Below are 15,096 nucleotides of genomic sequence, written 5' to 3' on the forward strand. Positions count from 1 at the left end.
CCCACCAAAAAAAGTACACAGGAGCTGCAAATGTGGCTTAGTGGTAGAGTGCTTGCCTAGCATGCATGAAGCCTTACTTTGGATTCCTCAGTACCACATAAACAACAAGAAGCTGGACGTGGTGTTTTAGCGTAAGTGGTAGAGTGCTAGCCTTGAGCAAAAGAAGCTCAGGGACAGCACCCAGGCTCTCAGTTCAAGTCCAAGGAATGGTTCCTACCTGTCATCCCTAGAACGGGAAGAAAAGAAGCACAAGAAGGAAACTGCAGCCCAAGAGGGACAAGGAATAAAGCTAGACTCTGTGAAAAAATTAACCAGTGCTAAAAAGACGCTAGGGTTTATTTCAAGTGGAAGAACACCTAAATAGCAAATCGGAAGCCCTGAGCTCAATTCCCACTTAAAAAAAAAAAAAAATTACCCAAGGCAGGCACTGGCGGTCATGCCTATAATCTGATAGCTACTTGGGAGGCTGAGATCTGAGGATTGTAGTACAAAGGCAGACCAGGAGTCCGTCATTCTTATCTCCAATTTACCACCAGAAAACCAGAAGTGGAGCTGGGGCTCAAAGTAGTAGAGCTCGAACCTTGAGCTAAAGAGCTCAGGTATATCATTCTGGCCGAGGTCAAGCCCAATGATGCACAAAAAAAAAAAAAAAAAAAGTGTGTGTGTGGGGGGGGGAGGGGCAGGAGTTTGACCCAGTGGTAGAGTGCTTGCCTAGCATGCACAAAGACCTAGGTTCAATTCCTCGGTACCACATACATAGAAAAAGTTGGAAGTAGGGCTGTGGCTCAAGAAGTAGAGCACTAGCCTAGAGAAAGCCCAAGAACAGTGCTCAGACCCTGAGTTCAAGCCCCAGGACTGGCAAAAAAAAAAAAATCAGAAGATGGGGCCGTGTTATAAGCATAAAGATGTGAAGGTAGAACAGAAGGTAATGATGTGAAAACAATAACATAATAAGTAGGATGTGAAAAAAGAATAATGAATCTGATATAAAATAGTGATATAATAATATGACAATAATTAAATGAAATACAGTAATTAAATGAAATGAAACTAAGAAGTATATTGCCAATACAAACATATATAAAGGCATGTGGACATGGGAGATAAAGCCAATACAAGGACACATATGACCGCAACCACAGGAACCATCAGGAGCATGGCTAACAAGATAGAGCAATCATAAAATACCTAAGAGCCCAGACACCTGGGCATAGGAGATAGAGCAATAGTACCAGCACATCTCTGGGTACCACGGACCAAGGGCATAACCAGTCCAAATCAAGCAAGAAGGAGTTTGAGCCAGAGAGGAGCAGCCAAGGACCAATATAAGCAAAGGACCCAGAATGAGGGACAGCATTTCTGCTGGCCTTAACCAAGACTGAGGTTCAAGGATCTCTGGCCATGTAGAAGCTGCTCCTTGCCCGAGAGGACCAACAAAGACAAGACTCATGCAGCCCTGGAGTTCACACTACAGCAGGACAACTGCATCTAACATCTGACGGGCAGGCCCTGTTCAACTTTGGGACTCAGAGATGCCAGAGAGGTGAGTCTGGCAGGTGTACAGGATAGGCAGGACAGAATTAGGCAAGTTAGGACTAGACGACAGTAACTAGAATATAGTGTCAACTCTGCTAAGCTATGTTAAATTGATAAACTATGTTGTACCATATTACTTGCTTATTGGTGAATTATTTCGCCTGCTTATCACAGGCCAGGAGTTTGCCCTAGTGGTAGAGTGCTTGCCTAGCATGCACGAAGACCCAGGTTCCATTCCTTGGTATCATACATAGGAAAAAAGCTGGAAGTGGTGCTGAGGCTCAAGTGGTAAAGCTCTAGCCTTGAGAAAATCCAAGGACAGTGCTTAGGCCCTGAGCTTAAGCCCAGGACTGGCAAAGAAAATATCAGAAGAAAAAGAGAAGATGAATATGAGAAACCTAAAACTAAAGGAGACCTGTGCATAGTAACTAAACGTCTAGTATATATGCACTGTGAATCTTAGAGGAAGAAAACAAAAGGGATAGAAATCAGAAGCAGAGCTGTAGCAAGTGGTAGAACATAAGCCTTAAATACAAAGCTTAAGGACAGTGCCCATGTACTGAGTTCTAGCACCAGAACCAGCTTTTGTGTGCAAGCATGCACACACAGGCAAGCATGCACATACACATATACATATACACACACACAAGAGAGAGAAAGAAGAAAAGGGGGGAGCAGGAGTTTGACCCAATGGTACAGTGCTTGCCTAGCATGCACAAAGACCAGGGTTCGATTCCTTGGTACGACATACATAGAAAAGGCCAGAAGTGGAGCTGTGGCTCAAGAGGTAGAGCTCTGGCCCTGAGAAGGTCCAAGGACAGGGCTCAAACCCCAAGACTGGCAGAAAAAAAGAAAGAAAGAAAGAAAGAAAGAAAGAAAGAAAGAAAGAAAGAAAGAAAGAAAGAAAGAAAGAAAGAAAGGAAAAAAGAAAGAAAGAAAGGAGAGAGAGAAAAAAAGAGAGGAGGGAGGGAGGGAGGGCAGGAGGGAGGGAGGAAAAGAAAGGAAGAAATGAAAAGGCACTGCTGCCTCATGCTGTATTTCTAGCTATTCAAGAGGCTGAGATCTGAGACTCTTATCTTAAAAAACAAAACAAACAAACAAAAAAGAAAAGCCTGAGGTAGAACTATAGCTCAAGTGGTGGAACACTAGCTTAGAGTACAACAGCTCAAGGACATTGCCCAGGCTCTGAGTTTGTGATCCTGGACCAAGACATACACAAGACAGCCAGCTGGCCAATGGTCATGACTATAAACTTAACTACTCAAGAGGCTGAGATCTGAGGATCCTGGTATAAAACCAGAGTGAATAGGAAAGAGCAAGAGACTCTTACCTCTAATTAAGTACCAAAAAAGCAAGAACTGGAGTTGTGGCTCAAGTGGAAAAGAATCAGTCTTGAGCAAAAGGTTCTGTAAGTTTATTCTAAGGTTTCTAAAATAGTCAAATTCAAATTCATAGTTTCAGAAAGTAGAAACATATTTGCCATGGGCTTGGACAGAAGTAATGGAGAATTATTGTTTAATGGATATATACTGATATATACTTTAAGTTTTGCAAGATGGAGTTAAGCCAAGCATCAGCAGATCACACATGTAATCCTAGCTACTCAGGAGGATAAGGTCTGAGCATCACAGTTCAAAGGCAGCCTGGGCAGAAAAGTCTATGACACTCATCTACAATTAATCACAGACAAAGTTGAAGTAGAGCTGTGGTTCAGGTGGTAGGCTGCCAGCTTTGAGCAAAAGGAGCTCAGAGACAATGCCCAGGCCCACAGTTCAACCCCCAGGACTGGCAAAAAAAAGAAAGAGGGGTCAGGAGTTTGGCCTAGTGGTTAAAGTGCTTGCCTAGCATGCATGAAGACCCAGGTTCGATTCCATGGTACCACATATAGAAAAAAGCTGGAAGTGGTGCTGAGGCTCAAGTGGTAGAGCTCTAGCATTGAGAAAGTCCAAGGACAGTGCTCAGGCCCTGAGCCCAAGCCCAGGACTGGCAAAAAAAAAAAAAAAGAAAGAAAGAAAGAAAGAGAAGAAAAAAGAAGGGGGGGGAGCGCGAGCTGGGCTTGGTGGCTCATGCCTGTAGTACTAGCTACTCAGGATGCTGAGATCTCAGGATCTCGGTCAAAGCCAGCCCAGGCACCAAAAAGTCGGTGAGACTCTTATCTCCAATTAACAACTTAGAAAACAGGAAGTAGCGCTGTGGCTCCAGGAGTTAGGGAGTAGCCTTGAGCTAAAAAGAACAGGGACAGCACCCCGGCCCAGAGTTCAAGCTCCATGACCGACTGAAAAGAGCTGCAGAAAATATAGACAATATAGAGAGAAGAGAATATAGAGAATGCTATGAAATAATGTGAATATAGTGATTTTTAAGTGAAGAGGTTTAAGTTTTGTTAGATATATTTAATGAGAATTTAAAATGACTTTGACTTGAAAACAACTACAGAAAAGTGATGACATTGCACACAAGGGAAAGATGCCAATAACCACAGATTTCTCATCAGAAACTAAGGAAGACAAAAACATAGTAAAATAACATTATTAAATCCTGAGATGAAATAAAAACCTGCCAGCTGAGATTTTTATATTCAAAAAAATGTATCTTTCAGATATGAAGGCAAAACAAGACCATCCTGACATGAAAGAAGCCAATTTGTCACTCGGAGCTTCTCTCTACAAAACATTGCACAGGAAACCCTAGCCGTGGTGGCTCCCATGTATAAGCCTGGCTACTCAGCATCCTGAGATCTGTGAATTACAGTTCAATGCCAGCCTGGCCAGATAAATTAGTGACACTCTTGTCTCCAATGAACTAACAGAAAAGCTGGAAGTAGGAGCTGTAGCTCCAGAGGTAGAGCTCAATACGTAAGTGAAAATGCTAAAGGACAGCACCCAGACTCTGAGTTCAAGCCCCAATACTAGTTCTAAATTAACTAACTAATTAATAAATGGAGAGAAATTAGACTACACCTTTGAAGAAGTCTTATCAAAAAATATGTGGGGCTGGGAATGTGGTTTAGTGCCCTGGGTTTGAGTCCTCAGTACCACACAAACAGAAAAAGCTGGTACTGTAGCTCAAATGGTAGAGGACTAGCCTTGAGCAAAAGAAGCTCAGGGACAGTGCCTAGGCCCTGAATTCAAGCCTAAGAATGGCAAAAAACAAAACAAAACAAAACAACAACAACAACCACAAAAACCCTGTGTGAATACATTTGAAACTGTTATATCATTACAAAGAACATTCCAGAATTTAGTGCTGAAATGAGCAATCTTTAAGCTAGTTGTCGCACATTACTCAGTAGATAAGGAGGATTGCTGGCTCTCTTGAAATGCCACACAGCTCCTCCCAAGCTTGCTGGAGCACTGTGAGAGAGGTGCCTCGGTAGAGTTTAGGAAACTATTCTGGGACCAATGCACAGGGGAATCTCCCTATATGGTATTTCAGTGCATAGCTTTCCTAATCAAAATGCAAATGAGGAAAAGCAGCTTAGCTAAACAGGACCCAGAACACATTCCAAAAAAGCTGCATGACTTCATACCCTAAAAGCACCATGCCAGGGAACCAAAAGTTCTTTGCTTCAAAAATCATGCACCTTGCTGGGTGCAATGGCTCACACCTGTAATCCTAGCTACTCAGGGGGCTGAAATCTGAGGATCTTGGTTCAAAGCCAGCCTGGGCACTAAAACCCATGAGACTCTTATCTCCAAATAACCACTAGAAAACCGGAAGTGGTGCTATGGCTTAAGGGGTAGGACAGTAGCCTTGAGCTGAAGAGCTCAGGGACAGCACCCAGGCCCAGCGTACAAGTCCCACAACCAAAAATAAATAAATAAATAAATCATGCACCCCAGCTTCAAAACATCCATACTAAGTTAAGAATTAGTAGTCAAGGCTGGGCGCCAGTGGCTCATACCTGTAATACTACTAATTCAAGAGAAGCCAGCAGGGCAGGAAATGTGTAAGAACTAGAAGTCCCAGAACTGGCAATAATAAATAAATAAATAAATAAATAATAAGCTAAGATGGCTGGTAGCATAGCTTAGTGGTAGAGTGCTCGCCTAGCATACATGAAGCCCTGGGATCGATTCCTCAGTACCATGTACTTAGAAGAAGCTGCAAGTGGCGCTGTGGCTAAAGGGGCAGGGTGTGTCCAAGGACAGTGCCTAGGCCCTGAGTTCAGGTCCCAGGACTGGCAAGTAATAATAATAATAATAATAATAATAATAATAATAATAATAATGAGTCTCACAAAGCTAGGTACAGTGGCTTACACCTATAATCCTAGATACTCAGGAGGCTGAGATCTGAGGATCAAGGTTCAAAGCCAGCCCGGGCACTAAAGACTATGAGACTCTTATCTCCAATTAATGACCAGAAAACTAGAAGTAGCACTGTGGCTCAAGTGCTGGAGCCTTGAGCTAAAGAACTTAGGGATAGTACCCAGGCTCAGAATTCAAGCCCCATAACCACCACCACCACCATCACCACCACCACCAACAACAAAAAATCCCATAGACTTTCCTGCCTTAAGACTATACCCCACCACATCCCCATACTTAATATGTTTAGCACAAGTATACATACAAAATGGTTAAATAAGCTAATTAACTCAACTACTTAAAGGAAACCCAAACAGAGTATTATTTCTATCTAATCTGACATAGAAAAGTCAAATACCACACTTTATGTGGCCAGACACTGGTGGTTCTTATCTGTAAAATCCTAGCTAGTCAGGACAAAAAACAAACAAACAAACAAACAAAAAACAGAACTTTATAATCATGAGAAAATACCAAAAATTTCAGAAAATGGAGGCATGTTGCAAGTGGGAAAGCAACAGCCCAGCAATGAGTAAAAAACACAAGCAAGAGCTTGAGGACCAGGAGTTTGGCCTAGTGGTAGAGTGCTTGCCTAGCATGCACGAAGACTTGGGTTCCATTCCTGGGTACCACATACATAGAAAAAAGCTATAAGTGGTACAGAGGCTCAAGGGATAGTGCTCTAGCCTTAAGAAAGTCCAAGGACAGTGCTCAGGCCCTGAGCTCAAGCCCAGGACTGGCAAAAAATAAAAAAAAAAAAAAAAAAAAAAAGCTTGAGGCCCTAAGTTCAAGCTCCAATACTAGGATGTGTGTGTGTGTGTGTGTGTGTGTCTATGCAAACCAAAGACAAAATTCTAATGATTGAGAATTCACTCAGTGAATTTTTCTAAATCCATAAAATTAACATCTTAATCTTTATGACATCACTCAGGTATTGCTCCTTTAATATTTTCCTTACCAGCACAACTTATTCTCTTCTGCCTTAAGTTAATATGTAAAGCAACTGCAAGAATGTACATTGTGGGCTGGACTAAAATATTTTATTTATATCCTGTTTCCTCCAAAAGAGTGTGAATGAGGGGCCGGGAGTTTGGCCTAGTGGTAGAGTGCTTGCCTAGCATGCACGAAGACCCGGGTTCGATTCCTCGGTACCACGTACATAGAAAAAAGTTGGAAGTGGTGCTGAGGCTCAAGTGGTAGAGTGCTAGCCTTGAGAAAGTCCAAGGACAGTGCTCAGGCCCTGAGCCCAAGCCCAGGACTGGCAAAAAAAAAAAAAAAGTGAATGAGTTTCATTTGGCAGAAGCCATGTTATAATCCTCTAACCTTCTGAACAAAGACATAACGCAGAATTTTTACACAGGCAACAACTTTCATAATCTACAAATGCCCCTGCCTTCCCCCTTCTCTTTCTTTCTTATTATGTTTCTGGGGCTTGAATTCAGGGACCAGGTGTTGTCTCAGAGCCTTTATGCTCAAGGCTAGCACTCTATCACTTGAGCTACCATGCCACAACTCCACTTCTGGCTTTTGGTAGAAACTGAAGATATGAGTCTCACAGACTTTCTTGCCTGGCCTGCTTTGAACTGCGATCCTCAGATCTCAGCCTCCTGAGTAGGTGTATTACAATTCAATAATTAGGACCATAGCCAAGACTGGCCTAGAACTAAAAATCCTGCCTCTGCCTACTGAGAGCTAGGGGTTAGAGGTGTGTGCTGCCATCTCTGGTCTCAATTATAATTCTTTTAAAATGAATCTTATTTAATATGTAATTTAAGGTATAAAACATAGTTATTAGGTAAACATGTAAAGAGATTACTATAGTGAAACAAAGTAACATATCTATAATCACACAGATTAAAATGTTAAAATTCTAAAGACTGAGGGCCAGGAGTTTAGCCTAGTGGTAGAGTGCTTGCTTAGCATGCATGAAAACCCAGGTTTGATTCCTTGGTTCAACATACACAGAAAAAGCCAGAAGTGGTACTGTGGCTCCAGTGGTAGAAAACCCAAGGACAGTGCTCAGGCCCTGAGCTCCACCCTGAAACTTGCAAAAAAACAAAAAAACTAAATACTGCCAGTGATTTACATTTGTAATCCTAGCTTCTCAGGAGGCTGAGATCTGAAGATCATGGTTCAAAGCCAGCTCTGGCATGAAAGTTCGTGAGACTCTTATCTCCAATTCACCACAAGAAAACTGGAAGTGGGGTCAGGAGTTTGGCCTAGTGGTAGAGTGTTTATCTAGCATGCATGAAGACCCTGGTTCAATTCCTCGGTACCACATACATAGAAAAAAGCCGTAAATGGTGCTGAGGCTCAAGTGGTAGAGCTCTAGCCTTGAGAAAGAGCAAGGACAGTGCTCAGGCCCTGAGCTCAAGCCCAGGACTGGCACAAAAAAAAAAAAAAACCAAAAAACTGGAAGTGGCAGTATGGCTCCAAGTGGTAGAACACTAGTCTTGAGCTGAAGAGCTCAGGGACAGTGCCCAGGCCCAGAGTTCAGGGCCCATGATTCATTCACACACATTCACACATGGCCCATGATTCATTTGCACACATTCTCATACACACACACACAGATACAAACACATGTAATTCTAAAGATTGCCAGCCTTTAGTGTTGAAGAAAAGAATACTGTTATTCTTTAGAGTAACTGCTACTTCTTATTTTGGTACCTATAAAATAGAACAGGCAATAGGCCAGGTGTGGTGGTTCAAGCCTATAATCCTAGCTACTTGGGAGGCAGAGATCAGGGGACTACAGATCAAGGCCAACTCAGGCAAAAGAGAAGTGCAAGAGATTCCATCTCAACCAACAATTGGACATGATAGCATTCACCTATTATCCCAACTACAGGGGAAACACAATAGCTAGGTGCAGAGGCTTTGTACCTGTCACCCCCAGAAACACAGAGAAAGCACACGTAGAAGGATCACAGTCTGAATGGGCCTGAACATAAAGAACCCCTCCCCAAAAATAACCGATGCAGGGCTAGCCTAGTGGTAGAGTCCTGGGTTGGATTCCTCAGTACCACATAAACAGAAAAAGCCATAAGTGGTGCTGTCGCTCAAGCCCAAGACTGGCAAAAAAAAAAAAAAGCTGGGTGGTGGCTCACGCCTGTAATCCTAGCTACTCAGGAAGCTGAGATCTGAGAATCATGGTTCAAAGCCAGCACGGGCACTAAAAAGTCAGTGAGACTCTTATCTCCAATGAATCACCAGAAAACCAGAAGTAGCACTGTGGCTCAAGGGGAAGGGCAGTAGCCCTGAGCTACTGTAGAGTTCAGGGACAAATGCTCAGGACCAACAAAAAAAGAAAAGACCATGACCAACAGAAAAAAGGAAAGAAAAAGGATAAAAAGAAAACAACCAATGGACTGGGCATGGCTTTCCTAACAAGGGCCAGGCACTGAGTTAAATCCCTAGTTCTACTACCACAAAAAAAAAAGCACTCTGGAAGTTACATAATTTTAAGGGGCTGCTGCAATAAACCCCAGAAGGGCCAAACACACACACACACACACACACACACACACACACACACACACACACACACACACACACACACACACACACACACTCACAGAAATATAGACATAAGCAACCTAACAGCAGAACTTTCTTGGAGCAGAGGAAAATATTTTTCTAAAACAACTATATGAAATCAGCAGATGAAAGTTATTTATAACTCCTAAGAACACTATAATACTCAAATATTTATGACTCGTTAACCAGGGATTAAAGACAAGTATCCAGAGTACAATCTATAGAAATTCACTGGTTATTTAAGTTCCTTGTATCTGCCATCAATTGGTAAGAAAGTACTTCATTTTCAGCAAACCAAAAATATTTTGAAATCACAAACCACAATTATGTGCTAAGATTTTGAGCTGTCACTGTGTCGCTGATAGGTTAGAGCCTCACCTGACAAGTCCAGCTCCTCAGTGGAAGACAAGTTAGCCAGACTCCAGCTGTCACTTCGGGCTGCCAGGACAAACTTGTGTGCACTGATATGCCTGCCACCAACCTTTATCTTCAGGTCACTGATTAAAAAAAAAAAAAAGTTGTAATAAGAAAATTGTCATAATTATCAAAAGTGCTATAATTAGATATAGCTAGGATTCACAGCTGACAAACAGATGGGTATTGAATGATCACTATGTATTTGCAAAAGAAAATAATCAGCAACAATTATTTGTATATGTTAGGCCATGATTGTAATAATATATTGCTGGGAATTTTTTCTAACCTTTAACTTGAATTCATATATGATACTGTTTTCAAATACATTTCCTAATAAGATTTTTTTTTTTTTGGGTGGGTCAAGGGGCTTGAACAAGGCCTGTGTGCTGTCCCTGAGCTACTACCCTATCCCTGTGCCTGGGAGTTGTACCTGTGTTCTACAGCTCAAGGCTACTGCCCTGCCCTTGAGCCAAGCCCCACTTCTCGTTTTTCTAGAGGTTCATTGGAGATAAGAGTCTCAGGTCCTTTTGTGCCCATGCTGGTTTTGAACCTTGATCTTCATATCTCAGCCTCCTGAGCAGCCAGGATTACAGGCATAAGCCACCATGCCCAGCTCTAATGAAACCCTTATGGTGGTGAACCTGCAAATTAGATGATGAATATTCATATATAAAGATTATTTTTGGGGGGGGGCAGGAGTTTGGCCTAGTGGTTAAAGTGCTTGCCTAGCATGCATGAAGACCCAGGTTCGATTCTTTGGTACCACATATATAGAAAAAAGCCAGAAGTGGTGCTGAGGCTCAAGTGTAGAGCTCTAGCCTTGAGAAAGTCCAAGGACAGTGCTCAGGCCCTGGCAAAAAAAAAAAAAAGATTATTTTTTTGGTAGGTTGTGGGGCTTAAAATCTGGGCCTGAACACTGTCCTTGAGCTCTTTAGCTCAAGGCTACTACCCTACCCCTTGAGCCACAAGTGCCACTTCCTGTTTTCTTTTAGTTAATTGTAGATAAGAGGTCCTTTTGTGCTGGGCAGGCTTTGAAACAGGTTCCTCAAATCTCAGCCTTGTGGCTAGGATTACAGGTGTGAAATGTTTTATAAAGAGTAAATATAGATAAATCATCAAAGAGAGAAAAATATGACCATGGATGATGAACATTTTCTCATATGCTTTTCTGCCATTTTAATCTCTTCTTCTGATAAGTCTCTCTTTAGTCCCCTTGCCCACTTAGTGAATGGTTTGTTGGGTTTGGGAAGGATTAGTTTGAGTTCCCTGTAACTAGATACTGGATATGGATATAAAGCATTTGTCAGATGTATTTTCCCAGTTGGTTGGCTGTCTCTCTACTTTTGCGACTATGCTTTTATCTGTGCAGAAACTTTTTATTTTTAGGTAGTCCCATTTATTGAGTCTCTCTCCAATCTGTTGTGACCCTGGGATTCTGTTCAGGAATCTTTTGACTGTGAGTTCTAGTGTCTCTCCTACTCTATCGTGTGGCAGTTTCACAGTTTCCGGTCTGACACTGAGGTCTTTGATCCACTTTGAGTTAATGCTTGTGCATGGCAAGAGATTAAAATGGCAGAAAAGCATATGAGAAAATGTTCATCATCCATTGTCATAAAGGAAATGCAAATAAAAACAACCCTAAGATACCAACCACCTTACTCCAACAAGAATGGCCAAGATTTTGAACTCAGACAATAACAGATGCTGGCGGGGTTGTGGAGAAAAAGGAACCCTACTACACTGCTGGTGAGATTGTAAACTAGTTCAGCCACTCTGGAAAGCAGTGTGGAGGCTTCTTAAAGAACTGAAAATTGACCTTCCCTACGATCCCGCCATACCCCTTCTGGGCATCTACCCTGAACATCATAACCCAAGACATGATAAAGACACCTGCTCAGCTATGTTTATCTCTGCACTATTCACAATAGCCAGGTGATGAAAACAATCCAGATGCCCTACTGCAGATGAATGGACACAGAAAATGTGCCATATATATATATATATATATATATATATATATATATATATATATATATAATGGAACTCTACGTAGCCAACAGACAAGATAAAATAATGGCATTCACAGCGAAGTGGATGAATCTAGAGGGAATCATGTTGAGTAAGACAAGTGAAGACCAAAGGAACAAAAGGCACATGGTATCCTTAATATGTGGCTATTAGACCCAAACAGTACAAGAGTGAGGATGCAATATTTGCATACCCAATGATATGGACATGGTATTGGAAATATAAACATAACTACATAGACATAAAAACCTATGACTCTATAGACATAATGTTTTATTTCATAAATTAATATGTATCTATGATATACAAACCCATAGCCTAATTTTGATTATGTTCTAAAAACTAAGTGCCAGTGATTGTATATAGAGATTCCTTTCTTGAACACTTGTTTGTTAAACATGTCATTTGAAATATGATGTAAAAATCAATATTAATAAATTCTTTAATACAAAAAAAAGAGAGGGGAGTTTGGCCTAGTGGTAGAGTGCTTGCATAGCATGCACAAAGACCCGGGTTCAATTCCTCGGTACCACATACATAGAAATAGCCAGACGTGGTGCTGAGGCTCACGTGGTAGAGCTCTAGCCTTGAGAATGTCCAAGGAGAGTGCTCAGACCCTGAGTCCAAGGCCCAGGACTGGTTAAAAAAAAAGAGAGAGAAAAATACAAAGCTTAAAGACCATGACAACAAATAGTGCTGTGGCTCAAGTCTTAGTGCTCTAGCATTAAGAAAAGCTCAAGGACAGTGCTTAGGCCCTGGGTCTAAGCCCCAGGACTGACCAAAATAAATAAATAAATAAAAAATGATGACAGCTCTGAGACTACACTGCTGCTATCTTCAAACAATGTTAAATAAACAATGGTTTACATTCAGATCTAACAAATACTAAGAAATGAAGTAGATTGAAGTAGGGTCTGGTGCTACAAGCCAGAACGAAGACTAAAGCAGGAGAATCACAAGTTCAAGGTAAGTGAGGCTACATTGTAAGATCTTACCTTTAAAAAAAAAAAAAAAAAAACTTTGATGGGAGTGGTGGCTCACGCCTGTAATCCTAGCTACTCGGGAGGCTGAGATCTGAGGATGGAGGTTCAAAGCCAGCCCAGGCGCTAAAAAGCCAGTGAGATTCGTATCTTCAATTAATCACCAGAAAACTGGAAGTAGTGCTATGGCTCAAGGGGTAGGGTGGTAGCCTTGAGCTGATAAAGCTCAGGGACAGCTCCCAGGCCCAGAGTTCAAGTCCCACGACAGACAAAAACAAAAAACTTTTTTTACAAACCACGTCCATATTTATGACATACCATTATATGAAAAGAGATTCCTGAACAAACATTGTGTTTAACTCTGAAATGTCAAATGCTAAGAGAGAAAAGCAGTTGGGTTGCTGAGAGCAAGGACAGAGCTATATAAGTAGAAAGGCAAAGTCATTCCTTATCATCACTCTGCTTATATTTGTCTTTCTCTTATTTTCACATTCCCCTTTAAAATTATTTAATATGTTGAAAGGCCTTCATAAACAAAAACTAGTACATGGGAGAAGAAAGAAAAACTATCGTTGACATAAATTTACTTATCGACTTAAAGCAAGATCCAAAAAGAATATTATTTCTATCTAATGTCTGACATACATAAGTTATACCATACTTCTGTATGGTACACTGCCTAGAACACACTTTATGCTGCCACTGGTGGCTCGTGTCTATAATCCTAGCTACTCAGGACAAAAAATCAAAACACAAACCAAAACAAAAACCTTTATAATCCTGACAAAGTACCAAAAATTTCAGAAAACTGAGGCATGTTGCAAGTAGGAAAGCACCAGCAATGAACAAAAAACACAAGCAAGATCTTCAGACCCACAGTTCAAGCATCAGAAAGTGAATAAGGAAGAACTGGAGATGTAGTTCAAATGGTAAAACACCAAAGCAAGGACATGGCCCTGAGTTCACAACCTAGTACCGAAGAGAAGAGAAGAGAAGAGAAGAGAAGAGAAGAGAGGAGAGGAGAGGAGAGGAGAGGAGAGGAGAGGAGAGGAGAGGAGAGGAGAGGAGAGGAGAGAAGAGAAGAGAAGAGAAGAGAAGAGAAGAGAAGAGAAGAGAAGAGAAGAGAAGGAGAAAGGACAAGCAAGAAAATAAAAAAGGAAGGAAGGAAAAGAGAAAGCGAATGATTGGAAAAGAGGGAAGAGGAACAGCAAGAATGGTAGAGAGGAGCCAGGAGCATAGCTGAGTGATAGCATGCTCATCTAGCATGCATAAAGCCCTGGGTTTCAATTCCTCAGAATCACATACTCACAAAAAGCCAGAAGCGATGCTGTGGCTCAAGTGGCAGGGCACTAGCCTTGAGCAAAAAGTGTCTAAGGACAATGCCCAGGCCTTGAATTCAATCCCCAGGACTGGCACACACACACACAAAAGATAATAATAATAGAGAAGAGTAAGATTGCCTAGAGTACATTGCAAAATGTGTGGAAAGGTAATAATGCATTTCCCCCTAATAGAAGCTAATTAAGACAGGGGGCAGGGGGAGGAAAAAAGAAAGTGAATGAAGAGAGCTGTCATGCATTATGACATGGTTGAGGATTCACTTCCCTTTGTGCCCAGCAGCTCACCTGTACTGTTCCTGCTCATAGAGGTCTGCCACTATCGACAGCAAACGGCTGATGAAGGACTCACTGCTGTTCTCCTTGTTTGCTTGTGCGGCCAAAAGACTGCATCTCTTCTCTGTCTCTGCCAGTTTCTTCTGCAGCTTGACATACTCTTGTCGAAGAAGCATCAAGTGCTTTTCCAACTTAGCCACCTCTTCTGTAAGGGAAACAAGGAAGCAAAGGTAAAGCAGGTGGAAAGCAAACAGGACAGCACATGGGAAAGCTTCAAAAACTGACCATTCTCCCTGAGCATTCTACTAATTCTGGGCAACTCATACAAGTCAAGAATAGCTTTGTTTCCAGTGCTGGTCAACAGTCCAAGAAAGTCAGAAATATACATAAAACATGATAAGTACCTCCTATGCAAATGTTTTAATCTTTCTTTTGTCAAGAAAAGAAGAATATCCTAGGGGCCGGGAGTTTGGCCTAGTGGTTAAAGTGCTTGCCTAGCATGCATGAAGACCCGGGTTCGATTCCTCGGTACCACATATATAGAAAAAAGCCGGAAGTGGTGCTGAGACTCAAGTGGTAGAGCTCTAGCCTTGAGAAAGTCCAAGGACAGTGCTCAGGCCCTGAGCTCAAGTCCAGGACTGGCAAAAAAAAAAAAAAAAAAAGAATATCCTA

The 15,096-nt window shown here is 41.7% G+C and overlaps 1 protein-coding gene and 1 long non-coding RNA gene across 2 annotated transcripts in view; one reads left to right on the forward strand and one right to left on the reverse strand.

Annotated features, from left to right (window-relative positions):
• Ankfy1 (ankyrin repeat and FYVE domain containing 1) overlaps positions 1-14,625 on the reverse strand; it is a 59,699-nt gene extending 45,074 nt beyond the window's left edge. The window contains exons 1-2 of the mRNA XM_090349339.1: positions 14,437-14,625; positions 9,765-9,883 (exon numbers count right to left, since the gene is read on the reverse strand). Of these exons, the coding sequence (XP_090205465.1) occupies positions 9,765-9,883; positions 14,437-14,600 (283 nt within the window). The 5' untranslated portion in view covers positions 14,601-14,625. The remainder of the gene's footprint in view (positions 1-9,764; positions 9,884-14,436) is intronic.
• LOC150050757 (uncharacterized) lies at positions 1,348-4,495 on the forward strand. Its single transcript, XR_016538387.1, has 2 exons — positions 1,348-1,543; positions 4,136-4,495. It is a non-coding gene; the product is annotated as an uncharacterized LOC150050757 (long non-coding RNA).
• Positions 14,626-15,096: the final 471 nt, after the last annotated feature.

The sequence above is a fragment of the Megascapheus bottae genome, chromosome 17, assembly GCF_031878675.1.
Source record: "Megascapheus bottae isolate mThoBot1 chromosome 17, mThoBot2.hap1, whole genome shotgun sequence".
Classification (NCBI taxonomy): Eukaryota; Metazoa; Chordata; class Mammalia; order Rodentia; family Geomyidae; genus Megascapheus; species Megascapheus bottae.